The following is a 14,215-nucleotide window of genomic DNA, read 5'->3' as shown; positions in this document are numbered from 1 at the left end:
TGTTGATCTGGGCAAATCCCTAATGATGCAACTCTGGTTACCACGTTTTAATCAATTAATCCGCTTATCATCCGCTTCTTAACATTCCAGCTCATCGCAAGGAACAGATGCTCTGGAACGGACTGCAACATGAATAGAGCATCTTTTGTTCCTTCTGTCTGTCTAATACAAGGTCCCTCTGTTCCGGTCCCCTACGGCTTTCAAACTCACCTAAGCTTTAGCAAAGGTTATCCGTCATTGTCCGGGGGGAGGGGGTTTGTTATGAGAATTACATAATACAGTGCGAGTGGGGAAAATAGGCAGAGTGAGATCTTTTGTCAACATCCAGTGACAGGAAATATATGAAGCCACACAGCTTCCTATGAAAGGAATTGGATTAGCATCGGTCACAGAGCCCATCCCTTTCTGTAAATTCAATATGCTTTTGGCGTGAAATTCTTAGTCTTAGTTGTACAGAACATTGGTAATACAGTGCAATACAATGTTACTCAGAACATCATTCATTTTTTAAAACGTTTCACACGACTGTCTGGAAAAGCGGGCACGCAGTTAGTTTTAGGACATTTTTGTGCTGTATTTAAAGATAATGTTGATCTGTGTCATGGGTTTTAAATTTAGAGTTCAGAGGTATAATGTGGAAACAGGCCCTTCGTGTCCATGGCAACCATCAATCAGCCATACACTAGTTTGATGTTAGACCACGTTTGCATCTGACACACTAGGGGCGATTTACAGAGATCAGTTAACCTACAAACCGGCACGTCTTTGGAATGTACTGGGAAACCGGAGAATGCACACCCATGCAGCCACGGGGAGAACGTGCAAACTCCACACCGACACCCCATGAAGACTTCAGAAGTCGTTATACTCTGCTTAGACTGGGAAGAAATTTAATGCCTGCACTTTTCAACCCAGCAGTGGTTTCAACATTTCTCTCTTGTTCTAATGATGCTGAAGGTCAACAAGTCCCCAGGACCTGATGATCTGCATTCTAGACATCCCCTGCATGTATTGACCAACGACAATGAATCCCTATAAAATATTAATAGACTCTTTGGGATACTTTGCAGATGCACACGCACTTTGAGGAACCCCATGGTAACATTAACACTCTCAAGGATCCCTAGGGATAGTGGATGAATTGGTTGTCATCCTATCTTCGATGTAGAGATATACAGCAAGGAATGAAGGTGGAGCAGGGAAGGTTCACTCAGCTGATCCTTTGGATGGGTTGTGTATGAATAACGGTTGAGGAGGTTTCCCCACACACATGGGAATGGAGGAGAATGAGATTTGATCTTAACGCAAAATGATTGACTAGGCAAAGCAGAGAGTTTTTTCCTCCCCCGAGTCAGGGAATCTGGATGCCGGGAGCAGTTTCAGGAATTTCTTCTCGTAAAAGGTTGTGAGTCCTTGGCCATCCCTCTAACGCAGGGAACGGGTAGAGATAGAGTCATTCAACGTATTCAAAGTGGAAATTAATAGAAATATTAAAAACAAGGGAGTCGAGAGGTGTGGGGAGAAAGCGGAAGACAATAGACAATAGGTGCAGGAGTAGGCCAGTAGGCCATTCAATGTGATCATGGCTGATCATCCCCAAGAGTAGTGTTGAGTCAAAGATTGGATCAGCTAATGACTGGAAAAGCAGAGCAACCTCGAGGGGCTGATTGGCCGCTCTCCTGTGTCGTATACGCTTCATTTTGCAAATGATATCAGGAATCTTGTCTGCAATAGAAATGAACTGCAGTAGTTGGTTTACATCAAGGATAGACACAAAATGCTGGAGTAACTCAGCGGGTCAGGAAGTATCTCTGGAGAAAATGGAGCGGTGATTTTTCGGGGCAGAAAACCTTCTTCAGACTGCTTCTTCAGTCAGAAGAAGGGTCCTGACCCGAAACGTCCCCTCCATTTTCTCCAGAGATGCTGCCTGAGCCACTGAGTTACTCCAGCATCTACAATATAATACCGTTTATTGTCATTTGAACCTCCTGTGACTGAAAATCTCAGGCGTTTTTCTCTTGGCTTTCAAGAATGAGAACAGGGTTTCCCCGGCAAATGTTTGGTGTTCTCTCTCAGAGTTTGATTGCGGGGTTTGCAAGAGTAGAGCATCCCTGGGAGAATGGTCATGTTTGCAAAGGATCCTTGAGAGTGTTAATGTTACCATGGGGTCCCTCAAAGTGCGTGTGCATCTGCAAAGTATCCCAAAGAGTCTATTAATATTTAGAATGAAGCTAATTCTTGGAAATCGCAACGAGCGTGATCACATTTGCACTGGATCCCCAGAATGGTGAAGACATTTACAGGAATCCCAAGGAGAGTGTTAATACTTTAAAAGAGGAAAGGCTTCCCATATATGTGTCTATATATAAAATATTTTTCCACTCGGGGAAATCCCAAAGGCAGTCACTGCTTTAATATAGGAAACATATTGTCCCACCTGCCCACGTTTACTCCAAATCCCTCCAAACCTATCCTGTCCATGTACCTGTCGAGGAAACATATTGTGAAATATTTGCAGTCAGAGTCAGAGACCCTCACTATGGGTGCTGTCCGTGCAGAGTTTGCACGTTTTTCCCGTGACTGCGTGGGTTTTCTCCAGGTGCTCCGGTTTCCTCCCACATTCCAAAGACGTGCAGGTTTGAAGGTTAATTGGATTCTGTAAATTGTCCCTAATGTGTAGGATTACTTACTGCTTATTATGTCTCCTGGCATGTAGGGCAGTAACAAATGCCCTTGTTGATTTCCTTCAGTTGCTGTTTCCGTAACATATTTGTTTTACGAGACAGGGTTGTTAGCCCCTGTGCTCAGCCTCCAACCTGGAGGACCAGTGGTTCGCTCTTCGTCTCGCCTCTACCCTTTGACCTGTCCAGCATGGGAGACCCTAACAGGAGACGAATCTCCCACTGGCATAGCTCTAGGGGTCACTGAGACACGCAAGGTCCCCGACCACGACAAGGTTGCAATCCAACTTGGAGAGTGTGTAGGATAAATGCTAGTATCGTTGGTCAGCACAGTCACTGTGGGCTGAAGGGCCTGTTTCTGTGCTGTATCACTAATCTAAATCAAAATCATGAAAAGTGCTTTTGTTCACTGACTGTCTCACGGCCATCCTAATATGTGCTGTGACCCATGATTCCGATAACAATGATACACAGTGAGAGAGGCCACAGGCAAACTAACACTGAAGGAGGAGATTCCCATTTCTATCAGTGTATTATATTGAGTTGCTCGGTAATGAAGAGCTGGGCCGTGAGCATTCAATTGTCAGGAGACCTTGTCCAAGCATCTGAGAGGTCATTAAGATGCTGCTTCCTGCAGTCAATTATCCATTTAACAATGAGCAAGCATCCTGTTTACAGCAATTACATGCTGAAGGTTTCAGCCTGAGAATCGCATTAATAGTTTATTCCCGATTTGGATTCACCGACCAGGGAAAACATCCTCCCAACACCTATCCTATCCTCGTGGAGTCTTGCAACAATAAAATAATTTCTCCTCCTTCTAAATTCCAGGAAGTTTAGTTTAGTTTAGAGATACAGCGCGGAAACAGGCCCTTCAGCCCACCGGGTCTGCGCCGACCAGCGATCCCCGCACATTAACACCATCCTACACCCACTAGGGACAATTTTTACATTTATACCAAGCCAATTAACCTACAAACCTGCACGTCTTTGGAGATCGTGGAGAAAACCCACGCAGGTCACGGGGAGAAGAAAACAAAGTCCGTACAGACAGCACCCGTAGTCGGGATCGAACCCGGGAGTCTGGCGCCGCATTTGCTGTAAGGCAGCAACTCTACCACTGCGCCTACATGACCGCCCAGTCACGGTGGTGCAGCGGTAGTCTCCTTAATCTCTCCTCATAACACGATTCATTCCCATCAGGAACTGGCCAGCGTGCCTGTTCTGGACGCTGGTGCCAAATATTCAGTAGGAAAAGCATTGTAAAGGAGAGAGGAGATGTTGCTTGATTGCAAAGAGAGATACGTGCAGATGGGCTGAGGGAGCTGGAGAGGAGGGGTGATGACATGAAGCAGAGTTGAGAGGAAAGTGATGAGTTACCAGAGTGTGCAGGAAAGCTCTGGTTTCCCTTTCCCCTCACTCTTAGTCTGAAGAAGGGTCTCGATTCAAAACATCACCTAATCCTTTTCTCCTAAGATGCTGCCTAAAAGCCCTGTCCCACGGTACGAGTTCATTCCAAGAGCTCTCTCAAACTCGTGGTAAGCACGGAGAATGAACGTAGCGGGTACGTCGGAGCTCAGGGACGTCTCTTAGCGCTACCGACAGGTACTCGGGAGGACTCGCGAACGGCAGGTAAAAACGGGAAGACTCGTGAAGATTTTTCAACATGTTGAAAAATGTCCACGAGAGCCCCGAGTACCGATGAGTGGCCATTACCGTAAATCTCCGAGTTCGAATCAGGGCAAACTCGGGAGCACTATTGGAATGAACTTGTACCGTGGGACAGGACTTTGACCCGTTGAGTTACACCAGAATTTTGCACCTATCTTCGGTTTAAACCAGCATCTACACAAGTGGAGCCAGTCTGTGGAAGATAGACATAAAACGTTGGTGCAACTCAGCGGGTCAGGCAGCATCCCTGGAGAAAAGGAATAGGTTGCATTTCGGGTCGGAACTCTTCTTCAGACTGATAGATAGAGAAGACCAGGGCCGGCAACAGATGACCTCATGAAGGGTGGAGTCCATAATGGCCCATTGTTGGCGAGGACAGATGTGCTAACTGCAAGGGTGCGAACAGTGCAACTAGTTGGATGACTAGGGTGGGGGAGGGGTCTCTTCAGTGTTGGCCAGAGGCTCTGAAGATCTTCATTATATATTTAGTTAGACAAAAAAGCTGGAGAAACTCAGCGAGTGAGGCAGCATCTATGGAGCGAAGGAATAGGCGACGTTTCGGGTCTCGACCCGAAACGTCGCCTATTCCTTCGCTCCATAGATGCTGCCTCACCCGCTGAGTTTCTCCAGCTTTTTTGTCTACCTTCGATTTTTCCAGCATCTGCAGTTCTTTCTTAAACATGATATATTTAGAGTAGCTTTAACTGGGAAAATACAAGGAGAGGCACTTCCTCTCTGGCACTTGGAGACCCGCCCTTGTTTCATCTCTAGCTGCTAATGTCAAGTCAAGTCAAGTTTATTCGTCACATACACATACCCGAAACGTCACCCATTCCTCCTCTCCAGAGATGCTGCCTGTCCCGCTGAGTTACTCCAGCAACTTGTGTCTATCTTTGGAGGGATCAGTGGCAGAGCGGAGTAATGATGTCACTGTACACAAAAAAGCTGGAGAAACTCAGCGGGTGCAGCAGCATCTATGGAGCGAAGGAAATAGGCAACGTTTCGAGCCGAAACCCTTCTTCAGACTGATCGGGGGCGGGGGTGGGCGGGGACAAGAAAGGAAAAAGGAGGAGGAGCCCGAAGGCTGGGGGATGGGAGGAGACAGCAGGGGGACTGAGGAAGGGGAGGAGACAGCAAGGACTAACAAAATTGGGAGAATTCGATGTTCATGCCCCCAGGATGCAGACTTCCTGCAGGATTTCAGCACCTCATATTCCGTTTGGGGAGTCTGCATCCTGGGGGCATGAACATCGAATTCTCCCAATTTTGTTAGTCCTTGCCAAAGATCCTATAGCAGATGCTATAGGATCTTTGGTCCTTGCTGTCTCCTCCCCTTCCTCAGTCCCCCTGCTGTCTCCTCCCATCCCCCAGCCTTCGGGCTCCTCCTCCTTTTTCCTTTCTTGTCCCCGCCCACCCCCGCCCCCGATCAGTCTGAAGAAGGGTTTTGGCCCGAAACGTTGCCTATTTCCTTCGCTCCATAGATGCTGCTGCACCCGCTGAGTTTCTCCAGCTTTTTTGTGTACCTTCGATTCTCCAGCATCTGCAGTTCCTTCTTGAACAATGATGTCACTGTATTGGCCACACAGTATGGGTGTGACACACAGTCACTGCCAGCACAATATCTCGTCATTGTGAGACATTGACTCACAGCCCCAGAGACCCGGGTTCGATCCTGACCTCGCTTGGAGACTGCAGCAACCCGCGACTTGCCCTCGCACATGGCACTATTTTCGACGTCCACATCCCAATCCCGAGAATTCGCGTTTGCACATTTCATTTCTATTTTTTAATTATTATTGCCTCTGCTGCAGTTCTCACGACACAGCCTTTCCCATTGCTCTCACCCACGCACACACCTCAAACACATGCAAACCGTCGCACATAAACTACACATGTGCAATCTCACTCTCCTCGAAAGAAAACAGATCAAATTACAGTAGTATTGCTATTTCAGATCATTTAATTTTTTTCCCTAACATATGTGTTTGCCAATTTGCAATACAGATTGTCGAATTATTCATGTTGCATGGAAGCTGAAGGCTGTAAATAATATTCCCTGTGTACAAGCTGACGCCTTGTTGCAAGGCCCCTCATTATTAGTACATGAGGGTCATGTTACATCACTTTATTTTATAAACACAACCCTGGAGAATTCAGTCTGTTACTACATGAGATATTTTATCTCCAGAACTGTCAATATGGCGTTTGTAAACCGGATAATAATCCTAGGTAAAATCTTAAGGCCGCACTAGTGGGTTCCTGTTATTTGAGACTAACTGTGTGGAAATAGGCCCCTTGTCCCACTGAGTCCGCACCGACCAGCGATCACCCGTACACTAATTCTATCCCACAGGCTAGGGGCGATTTGCAGAAACCAATGAACCTACAAACCTGTACGTCTTTGGAATGTGGGAGGAAACTGGAGCTCCCAGAGGCAACCCATGCGGTCACAAGGAGAACGTGCAAACTCTGTACAGACAGCGCCCGTTTTCAGGATCGAACCCGGTTCTCTGGTGCTGTGGGAGGGCAAGTCTACTGTTGCTCCAGTGTGCAGCCCTCATTGCAAAGACATACTTGAAATTGAGACTTGATCTTCGAGTTATTAATTATCTACAGTTCCTGTGGAAAATGCATGTTAAGATGTGCTGGAGACATATTTTTAATCCTTCAAACACAAATGCTGGAAAATTCTAGTTTATCAGTTACTCGACTGATACAAATTAAGAATCCGTTTTAAAGAGACAGCTGGTTTCAAATTAATGTCAGTGTGTGTGTGCGGTGGATTGAAAATTCTGGGAATTAATTTTTCACTCGTTTGACTGACAGCCAATATTGGGGAATTTGATACGGACAGTGGGAATTGAAAATGGGTAACAAAGTCTTCAAATCCTTTAATTTTCCATAGGGGATTAGCCACGTTATAATTTGGTCCCATTGCTACTGTCTTTTATGTCTGGGTTGTCAAACTATTTTGTTGTGTCTCTTGTCTGTAATCAGAAATTAAATACAGGTCTTACTTGACTTAGAAAAGGGGCATGCTCCAAAAGAGAACATTTTGCTAAGCACAATTAATAAATCATTACAGACCGGGCAAAATTCATGACACCATTTCAGTACAAGGCATTCTTTAGACGGTGATTGGCGCGCGATTAAGCAACTTTGTAAATCAAAGACGTACGCAATGGCGTTATAGCAAAAAATGTATAAATTGAACGTTCACAAATCTAGGAATTACTGTGGATCAAAGGTTGTAATGTGGCTGTGTGGCTCTCTTCAATGTGTCAATCAATGTGTGATAGTTGAAGAGACACATTTATCACTGCTTGTGACTGTAATGGGGATGGAGAGCAGTGACATCTCCACATCTGTGCCACTGAAATGTGAGACTCGTTTCGTCATGAACCCAGTGGTTGCTGTTACAATTTAAACTTTGGTTTATCTCCAATCTGAGATCTGTGTGACTCTGTGGGTCAAAGATATCATGTCCGTCCACTTTGTCTAAAATTACGCTGTAATTAATATATCCTGGAAACATTATGATCGAACACGTGGACCCGCAGAGCACTGTGTACAACCGTTTATCTGCATAGCACACTATGACAACCATTTCTTCTGCTTTCCACCAAGGATCCTCATTCTGATAAACCAAATGTACTGTATCTGCTGCTCAAGGGTTCTCAATGGTACTTATACAAGCTCCCACCTATGTCTGGGCTTTGTCATGCTATTAAATATGCTTAAAATAAAACATAGCATGTTCCATTACAAAATAATAAGATGGTGATTCAAGGACTCATCTGAGAATACTAAGCTCAAACCATGTCTGTAATACAAAACCCTTCCAGGAAAGTTGGAGCTTAACCAGAAGCACCTTCATACAACACATTATCTTCCTTGTTATAAAAACAACAAGGGAGCAGCAATTTATGCTGGACTTTTGGCCACTTTGATCTCAGCAAGCCTTTGATCAACAGATTGTCATAGATTTGAACTGCTACCAAATTCTGGTGATGACATCTTGTTCACCCAGTCTCATGGTCTGAGCCTGATACAGCCTGAAAGCAGTAACATTGTTCAAAAGGTTTTAGTGTGCTTCGAATGCAGTTCAGCCAGCCAGTGGGGAGAGGCTCCAATTGAACCTGCCCCGATGGAGCACAAATGGTTTGTTCTGACTGTGATTTATGCCCCAGCACGTGAACTAATAATCCTGCATTTACTGACCGGGTTTTATGGAACTAGCACAATGCCAGGGCCTGAGGTCTTGTCAACTTGAGTGGGGCTAAATGGCAGCAGACTCAGATTTGAGACATTGAGCACTAGCATCCTTGTATCCCTTCATCATCACCTCTTCCCCAGCCAACAATGGGCCATTATGGGCTCCATCCTGCCTTGATCATCTGTTGCAGGCCCTGCTTTGTTCTGGCCTCCTGTTCCCTTCCCTCTACACTAAGTTTGAAGAAGGGTCCCGACCTGAAAAGTCACCCATCTTTTCTCTCCAGAGATGCTGCGTTACACTGAGGCTATTTTCTCTCCAGACCCACTGAGTTACTCCAGTACGTTGTGTCTATCTTCAGTATGTACAAGCATCTGCAGTTCCTTTCTACCCATATCTACCACTGGAGTTTGAAGGTAGATAAAAATGCTGGAGAAAGTCACCCGCTGAGTTTCTCCAGCATTTTTATCTACCTTTGATTTTTCCAGCATCTGCAGTTCCTTCTTAAACACTGGAGTTTGAAGTACTTTGTGAATAATATCTATCACTGGAGTTTGAAGTACTTTGTAAATCCAGGTATCTCTTTGAGGTGAGTCTGGGAGTTGAATTGCAGAGATCTGTAGGACAAATTACCAATTTTTCTATCGAACCTATAAATTATAATCAGAATTTTCCAAGTTAGAGTTTCCTAAATTAACTTGGGAGATCCAATAACTCAGCGGTAGTTGATGAGCTAAATCACATTTCCTGATCTCCCAGTTCAAACTAACCCAAGGGGACGATCAGCCATGATCACATTGAATGGCGGTGCTGGCTGGAAGGGCCGAATGGCCTACTCCTGCGCCTATTGTCTATTGTCTATTGACTCTCTGGAGCTGAACCAGTGGTTAATCAATCGTTCTTCCCTACTCTGCTATTCAGGTGACCTCTGACTGGCAGATGCAAGACGGCACTGGCTGCACTGAAGGGCACACTGGGACCTCGGCTGCTGCACCGCTGGCTGCGGGAATGGTTGCATTGATGCTGCAGGTTCGCCCATGCCTCACGTGGCGGGATGTTCAGCACATCATTGTCTTCACGGCTACGCGGGTGAGAATGGGGCACGGCTGGGCGCATTGGCATCTTCACACATCCACTCAAAGACCCAGCCATTTGGCACAACCGACATTGGTGTTTATACTCGTGTTTGCAACTCTACCCATAACTCACCATTTATAGGGCGGCACGATGGCGCAGCAGTAGAGTTGCTGCGTTGCAGCTCCAGGGACCTGGGTTCGATCCTGACCACGGGTGCGGAGTTTGCACGTTCTCCCTGTGACCGCGTGGGTTTCCTCCTGGTGCTCCTGTTTCCTCCCACTTCTCCAAAGACGTGCAGGTTTGTAGGTTAATTGGTTTCCGTAAAATTATAAATTGTCCTCAGTGTGCAGGATAGTACACTATCGCCGGTCGGCACAGACTCGGTGGGCCGAAGGGCCTTCTTCTACTCTGTTTCTCCAAACTAAACTCAACTAAACCTCTCCCCTTTAGGTCTCTTTCTTTTTACTAAACCAGACACAGCCAGTGACACACAAAGTGGACAAGTTTCCATTAGCGTGTACTTTCCGAATCTATCTTAGGCACAGACAATAAAACCTAAAGGGGAAACTTCATCACCACAGCACCGGACAATGGCATTTCCTCAAATTATCACAATACAATTCCATGAATAATATTGGCTTTAGATTTTCAATCCGCACCTTCCAGTAAATGCTGCATCGTTTGGTGTTCTCAAACAAATTCAAGGACTCATGCATTATTAAGAAAACAAATCCTCCTATAATCGTGGTTTAAAAAATGTAGAAGATCGCACAGTGAGGAGTTGGAAAAGTCTTTGTGCGATGATTGTTGTCATGGATGGACTGTTGTACATTGAAATGGAGGCTTAAGGTGAAGTGACAGCAGTCTAGTGATCCTTTTGAATCCAAACACAATGAGATGATACGATGATAGATGGAATGACAAAATGGAAAATTATATATGTGTGTGGGGGGGGGGGGGTGTCTGTGGCAGGGAGAGGAGAGTGGGGGATGTGGAGAGACAAGGCGGGAGAGGGGAGGGAGGTGGGGGGAGGGAGGAGCGGGTATGGGGGTGAGGGGAGGGAGGAGTGGAGAGAGGAGAGTGAGCGGGGGAGAGGGGGAAGAGGAGGGGGCAGAGGGGTTGATGGAAGGATTCAAGAGCAAGAGCAAGAGAGATTGCGAGAGAGTTCGAGTTCTGAAGCAGAAGGGGTGGGGAATAGAGATGGGGAGAGATGAGAGCAGGAAGTAGGAGGGGAGGTGAAGCTAGCAGAGACAGTGTGAAAAAAATAAGATATTGGAGATGCGTCGTCTAAAAGCTAACTGCGAAACGGTACCCAATCTAAACGTGGATCTCATTGTCTTTAACTGTACACTCTACAATCTGCTGGAACTTAGATCGCAGTGAGACACAACTTGACTCACTCAGTGCTGACTGTCCCTGATTAACCCCGGATGCTCCAAGTGCTTAGCCATTACATCCAGTGCAACTCAGCTGTGTGGTCAATAATACAAAGGGCACAGCACTCAGAGATTAAAAACACTTTCTGGTCCAAGTGGTGATCGAACCCGGGTCTCCGGCGCTGCATTCGCTGTACGGTGGCAACTCTACTGCTGCGCCACCGTGACCACCTTTCAATCTTTGATTCTGTCTGAATTCATTGATTTCATGATTGATTTGATTTCAGTCTGAAGAAGGGTTTCGGCCCGAAACGTTGCCTATTTCCTTCGCTCCATAGATGCTGCCCCACCCGCTGAGTTTCTCCAGCATTTTTGTCTACCAGCATCTGCAGTTCCTTCTTGAACCTTTCAATCTTTCCCTTTTCCCATTAACCTATATACTCTTTCGAATTTCACATTTCTACTGTGGGGAATAAAATGATCTGATTGTTTACCGTGTCTATGCCTCTCTTAAATTGGCAAACTTCTATCAGGTCTCCCCTCAGTCTCCAACGCTCAGGAGAAAATATTCCAAGATTATCCAGCCTCTCCTTGTAGCTAATACTCTCCCATCCAAGCAGCATCCTGGTAAACCTCTTCTGCATCCACTCCAAAGCCTACACCTCCTTTCTGTAATCGGAGGACCCCAGAACTGAACGCAATACTCCAAATACATCCTACCAAGGTTTTATAAAGCTGCAACACGACTTTCTGACTCTTAAAGGCCTGTCCCACTTACACGATTTTTGTCAGGGGGTGAAGCCTGTTTGGTGGGAGTAGTCGCCCAAAGAGTGGTACCTTTTTCTGGTCGCCGCTGGATTTTAAACATGTTGACTATTTTCGCCGACTTGCTGCGACTATGACGGGTGCCGGCAGTCGCCGAAAATTTTCAACATGTTGAAAATCCAGTGGTGACCAGAAAAAGGTACGACCTCTTTTGGGCGACTACTCACCACCAAACAGGCGTCACCCCACGACAACAATCACGTAAGTGGGACAGGCCCTTGATGTTGAATTCCACTTACTTTGATTGGGTTTTTCTCTTTGCCTTTAGTTTGACAACCTCATCGCTGGTTGGGAAGTAAATGGAGCTGGATTCAGCCACAGTCACCAGCATGGTTTTGGCCTGCTTAATGCCTGGCGCATGGTGAACGCTGCAAAGGTGGGTGTTCTGGTGATATGGTCATTCCTAATGGAGGGTCTCAAATAGGGTCATGGAGAAAGCGGGGGTGGCACGGGGGCGCAGCGGTAGAGTTGCTGCCTCACAGCGCCAGAGACCCAGGTTCGATCCTGACTACGGGTGCTTGTCTATACAGAGTTTGTACGTTCTCCCCGTGACCTGCTCCGTGTTTTCTCCGTGTTTTCTCCGGGTGCTCCGGTTTTCTCCCACACTCCAAAAACGTACAGTTTTGTCCGTTAATTAGCTTTGGTAAAATGTAAAATTGTTAAGGGTTTCGACACGCTGGAGGCAGAAAACATGGTCCCGATGTTGGGGGAGTCCAGAAGCAGGGGCCACAGTTTAAGAATAAGGAGTAAGCCATTTAGAACGGAGACGTGGAACCACTTTTTCTCACAGAGAGTGGTGAGTCTGTGGAAATCTCAGAGTGCCTCAGAGTGCGGTGGAGGCAGGTTCTCTGGATACTTTCAAGAGAGAGCTAGATAGGGCTCTTAAAAATAGCGGAGTCAGGGGATATCGGGAGAAGGCAGGAACGGGTTACTGATTGGGGATGATCGGCCATGATCACATTGAATGGCGGTGCTGGCTCGAAGGGCCGAATGACCTATCCTGCACCTATTATCTATTGTCTAAAATGTCCCCGGTGTGAAGGACAGTGCTGGTGATCGCTGATCGGTGCAGACTCAGTGGGCCTCATTGTTTCCATGCAATATCTCTAAACTAAATTAAACTAAACAGAGACTTGACCAGAAGGAGGGATTCAATTCTGGCACCGATATTATTCTCTCTGATCACCGTCTAATGACTTTTAGTTGACACCAGCACATCCTGGACTTAACGGGCCTATTGCTGGTAATTACTGAGAGCCAGTTTCCTGATGATGCAATGGTCCCAAACTGTTAAAAGATGTTTTGCTCAAACATCGAAGCTACTGCCTCGCAGCGCCTGAGATCAGACCAGGCCTTCTGGGCGGGTCAACTATCTCAATCCATGGCAGACAAGTCCGCAATGCTGCTGTAGGCAAGTTTTTCATAGTACCTACACATAGAAACATAGAAAATAGGTGCAGGAGTAGGTCATTTGGCCCTTCAAGCCAGCACAGCCATTCAATATGATCATGGCTGATCATCCAACTCAGTATCCTGTACCTGCCGCCTCTCCATACCGCATGATCCCTTTAGCCACAAGGGCCACATCTAACTCCCTCTTAAATATAGCCAATGAACTGGCCTCAACTACCTTCTGTGGCAGAGAGTTCCACAGATTCACCACTCTCTGTGTAAAAAATTATTTTCTCATCTCGGTTTTAAAGGATTTCCCCCTTATCCTTAAACTGTGACCCCTTGTCCTGGACTTCCCCAACATCGGGAATAATCTTCCTGCATCTAGCCTGTCTAACCCCTTAAGAATTTTGTAAGTTTCTATAAGATCCCCCCTCATTCTTCTAAATTCTAGCGAGTACAAGCCGAGTCTATCCAGTCTTTCTTCATATGAAAGTCCTGCCATCCCAGGAATCAGTCTGGTGAACCTTCTCTGTACACCTCACCATACTTGTGCATACGACAATAAACTCGACTTGACAATGAAGTGCTTTCCCCATATTCTGGATTCTCTCAGAAGAAAGGAAGTTAATGAAATCCAAATATAATTCTAAAACCATGAAAGATCACTCTTCAACTGTCTAAAATCAATGTAATTCATGTTTTATGTATCCTGTCTTCACCATTTAGTCTCCTCATCCCTTGTATCATTCAATGCATTTGCAATGCCCATGTGCTCATGGAGTATACTGGCAGATTTATAATCTAGAGGCTGGATATGACTTTGAGTCATGAGTTCAAATCCCAGCATGGCATCTGGAAAATTTCAGGATTAAATTAATTCAGTTAACTGCAAAAGAATCTGTCAGCATAAAACTGCTGTATGGTTGTTTAAACCAATATGTTTCACTTTAGGGAAAGAAATGTGGTGTAGTACTCAA

The 14,215-nt window shown here is 45.9% G+C and overlaps 1 protein-coding gene across 1 annotated transcript in view; it reads left to right on the top strand.

The window, feature by feature from the left end:
* The window catches only part of pcsk7 (proprotein convertase subtilisin/kexin type 7), a 132,522-nt gene that overhangs the window by 79,455 nt on the left and 38,852 nt on the right, over positions 1-14,215 (top strand). The window contains exons 9-10 of the mRNA XM_055660607.1: positions 9,487-9,654; positions 12,112-12,219. Coding sequence (XP_055516582.1) covers positions 9,487-9,654; positions 12,112-12,219 — 276 coding nt within the window. The remainder of the gene's footprint in view (positions 1-9,486; positions 9,655-12,111; positions 12,220-14,215) is intronic.

Source organism: Leucoraja erinacea, chromosome 32 (genome assembly GCF_028641065.1).
Source record: "Leucoraja erinacea ecotype New England chromosome 32, Leri_hhj_1, whole genome shotgun sequence".
In the NCBI taxonomy this organism is placed as follows: Eukaryota; Metazoa; Chordata; class Chondrichthyes; order Rajiformes; family Rajidae; genus Leucoraja; species Leucoraja erinaceus.
Note: the sequence above shows the minus strand (reverse complement) of the source record. Positions and strands in the feature narration are given on the sequence as shown.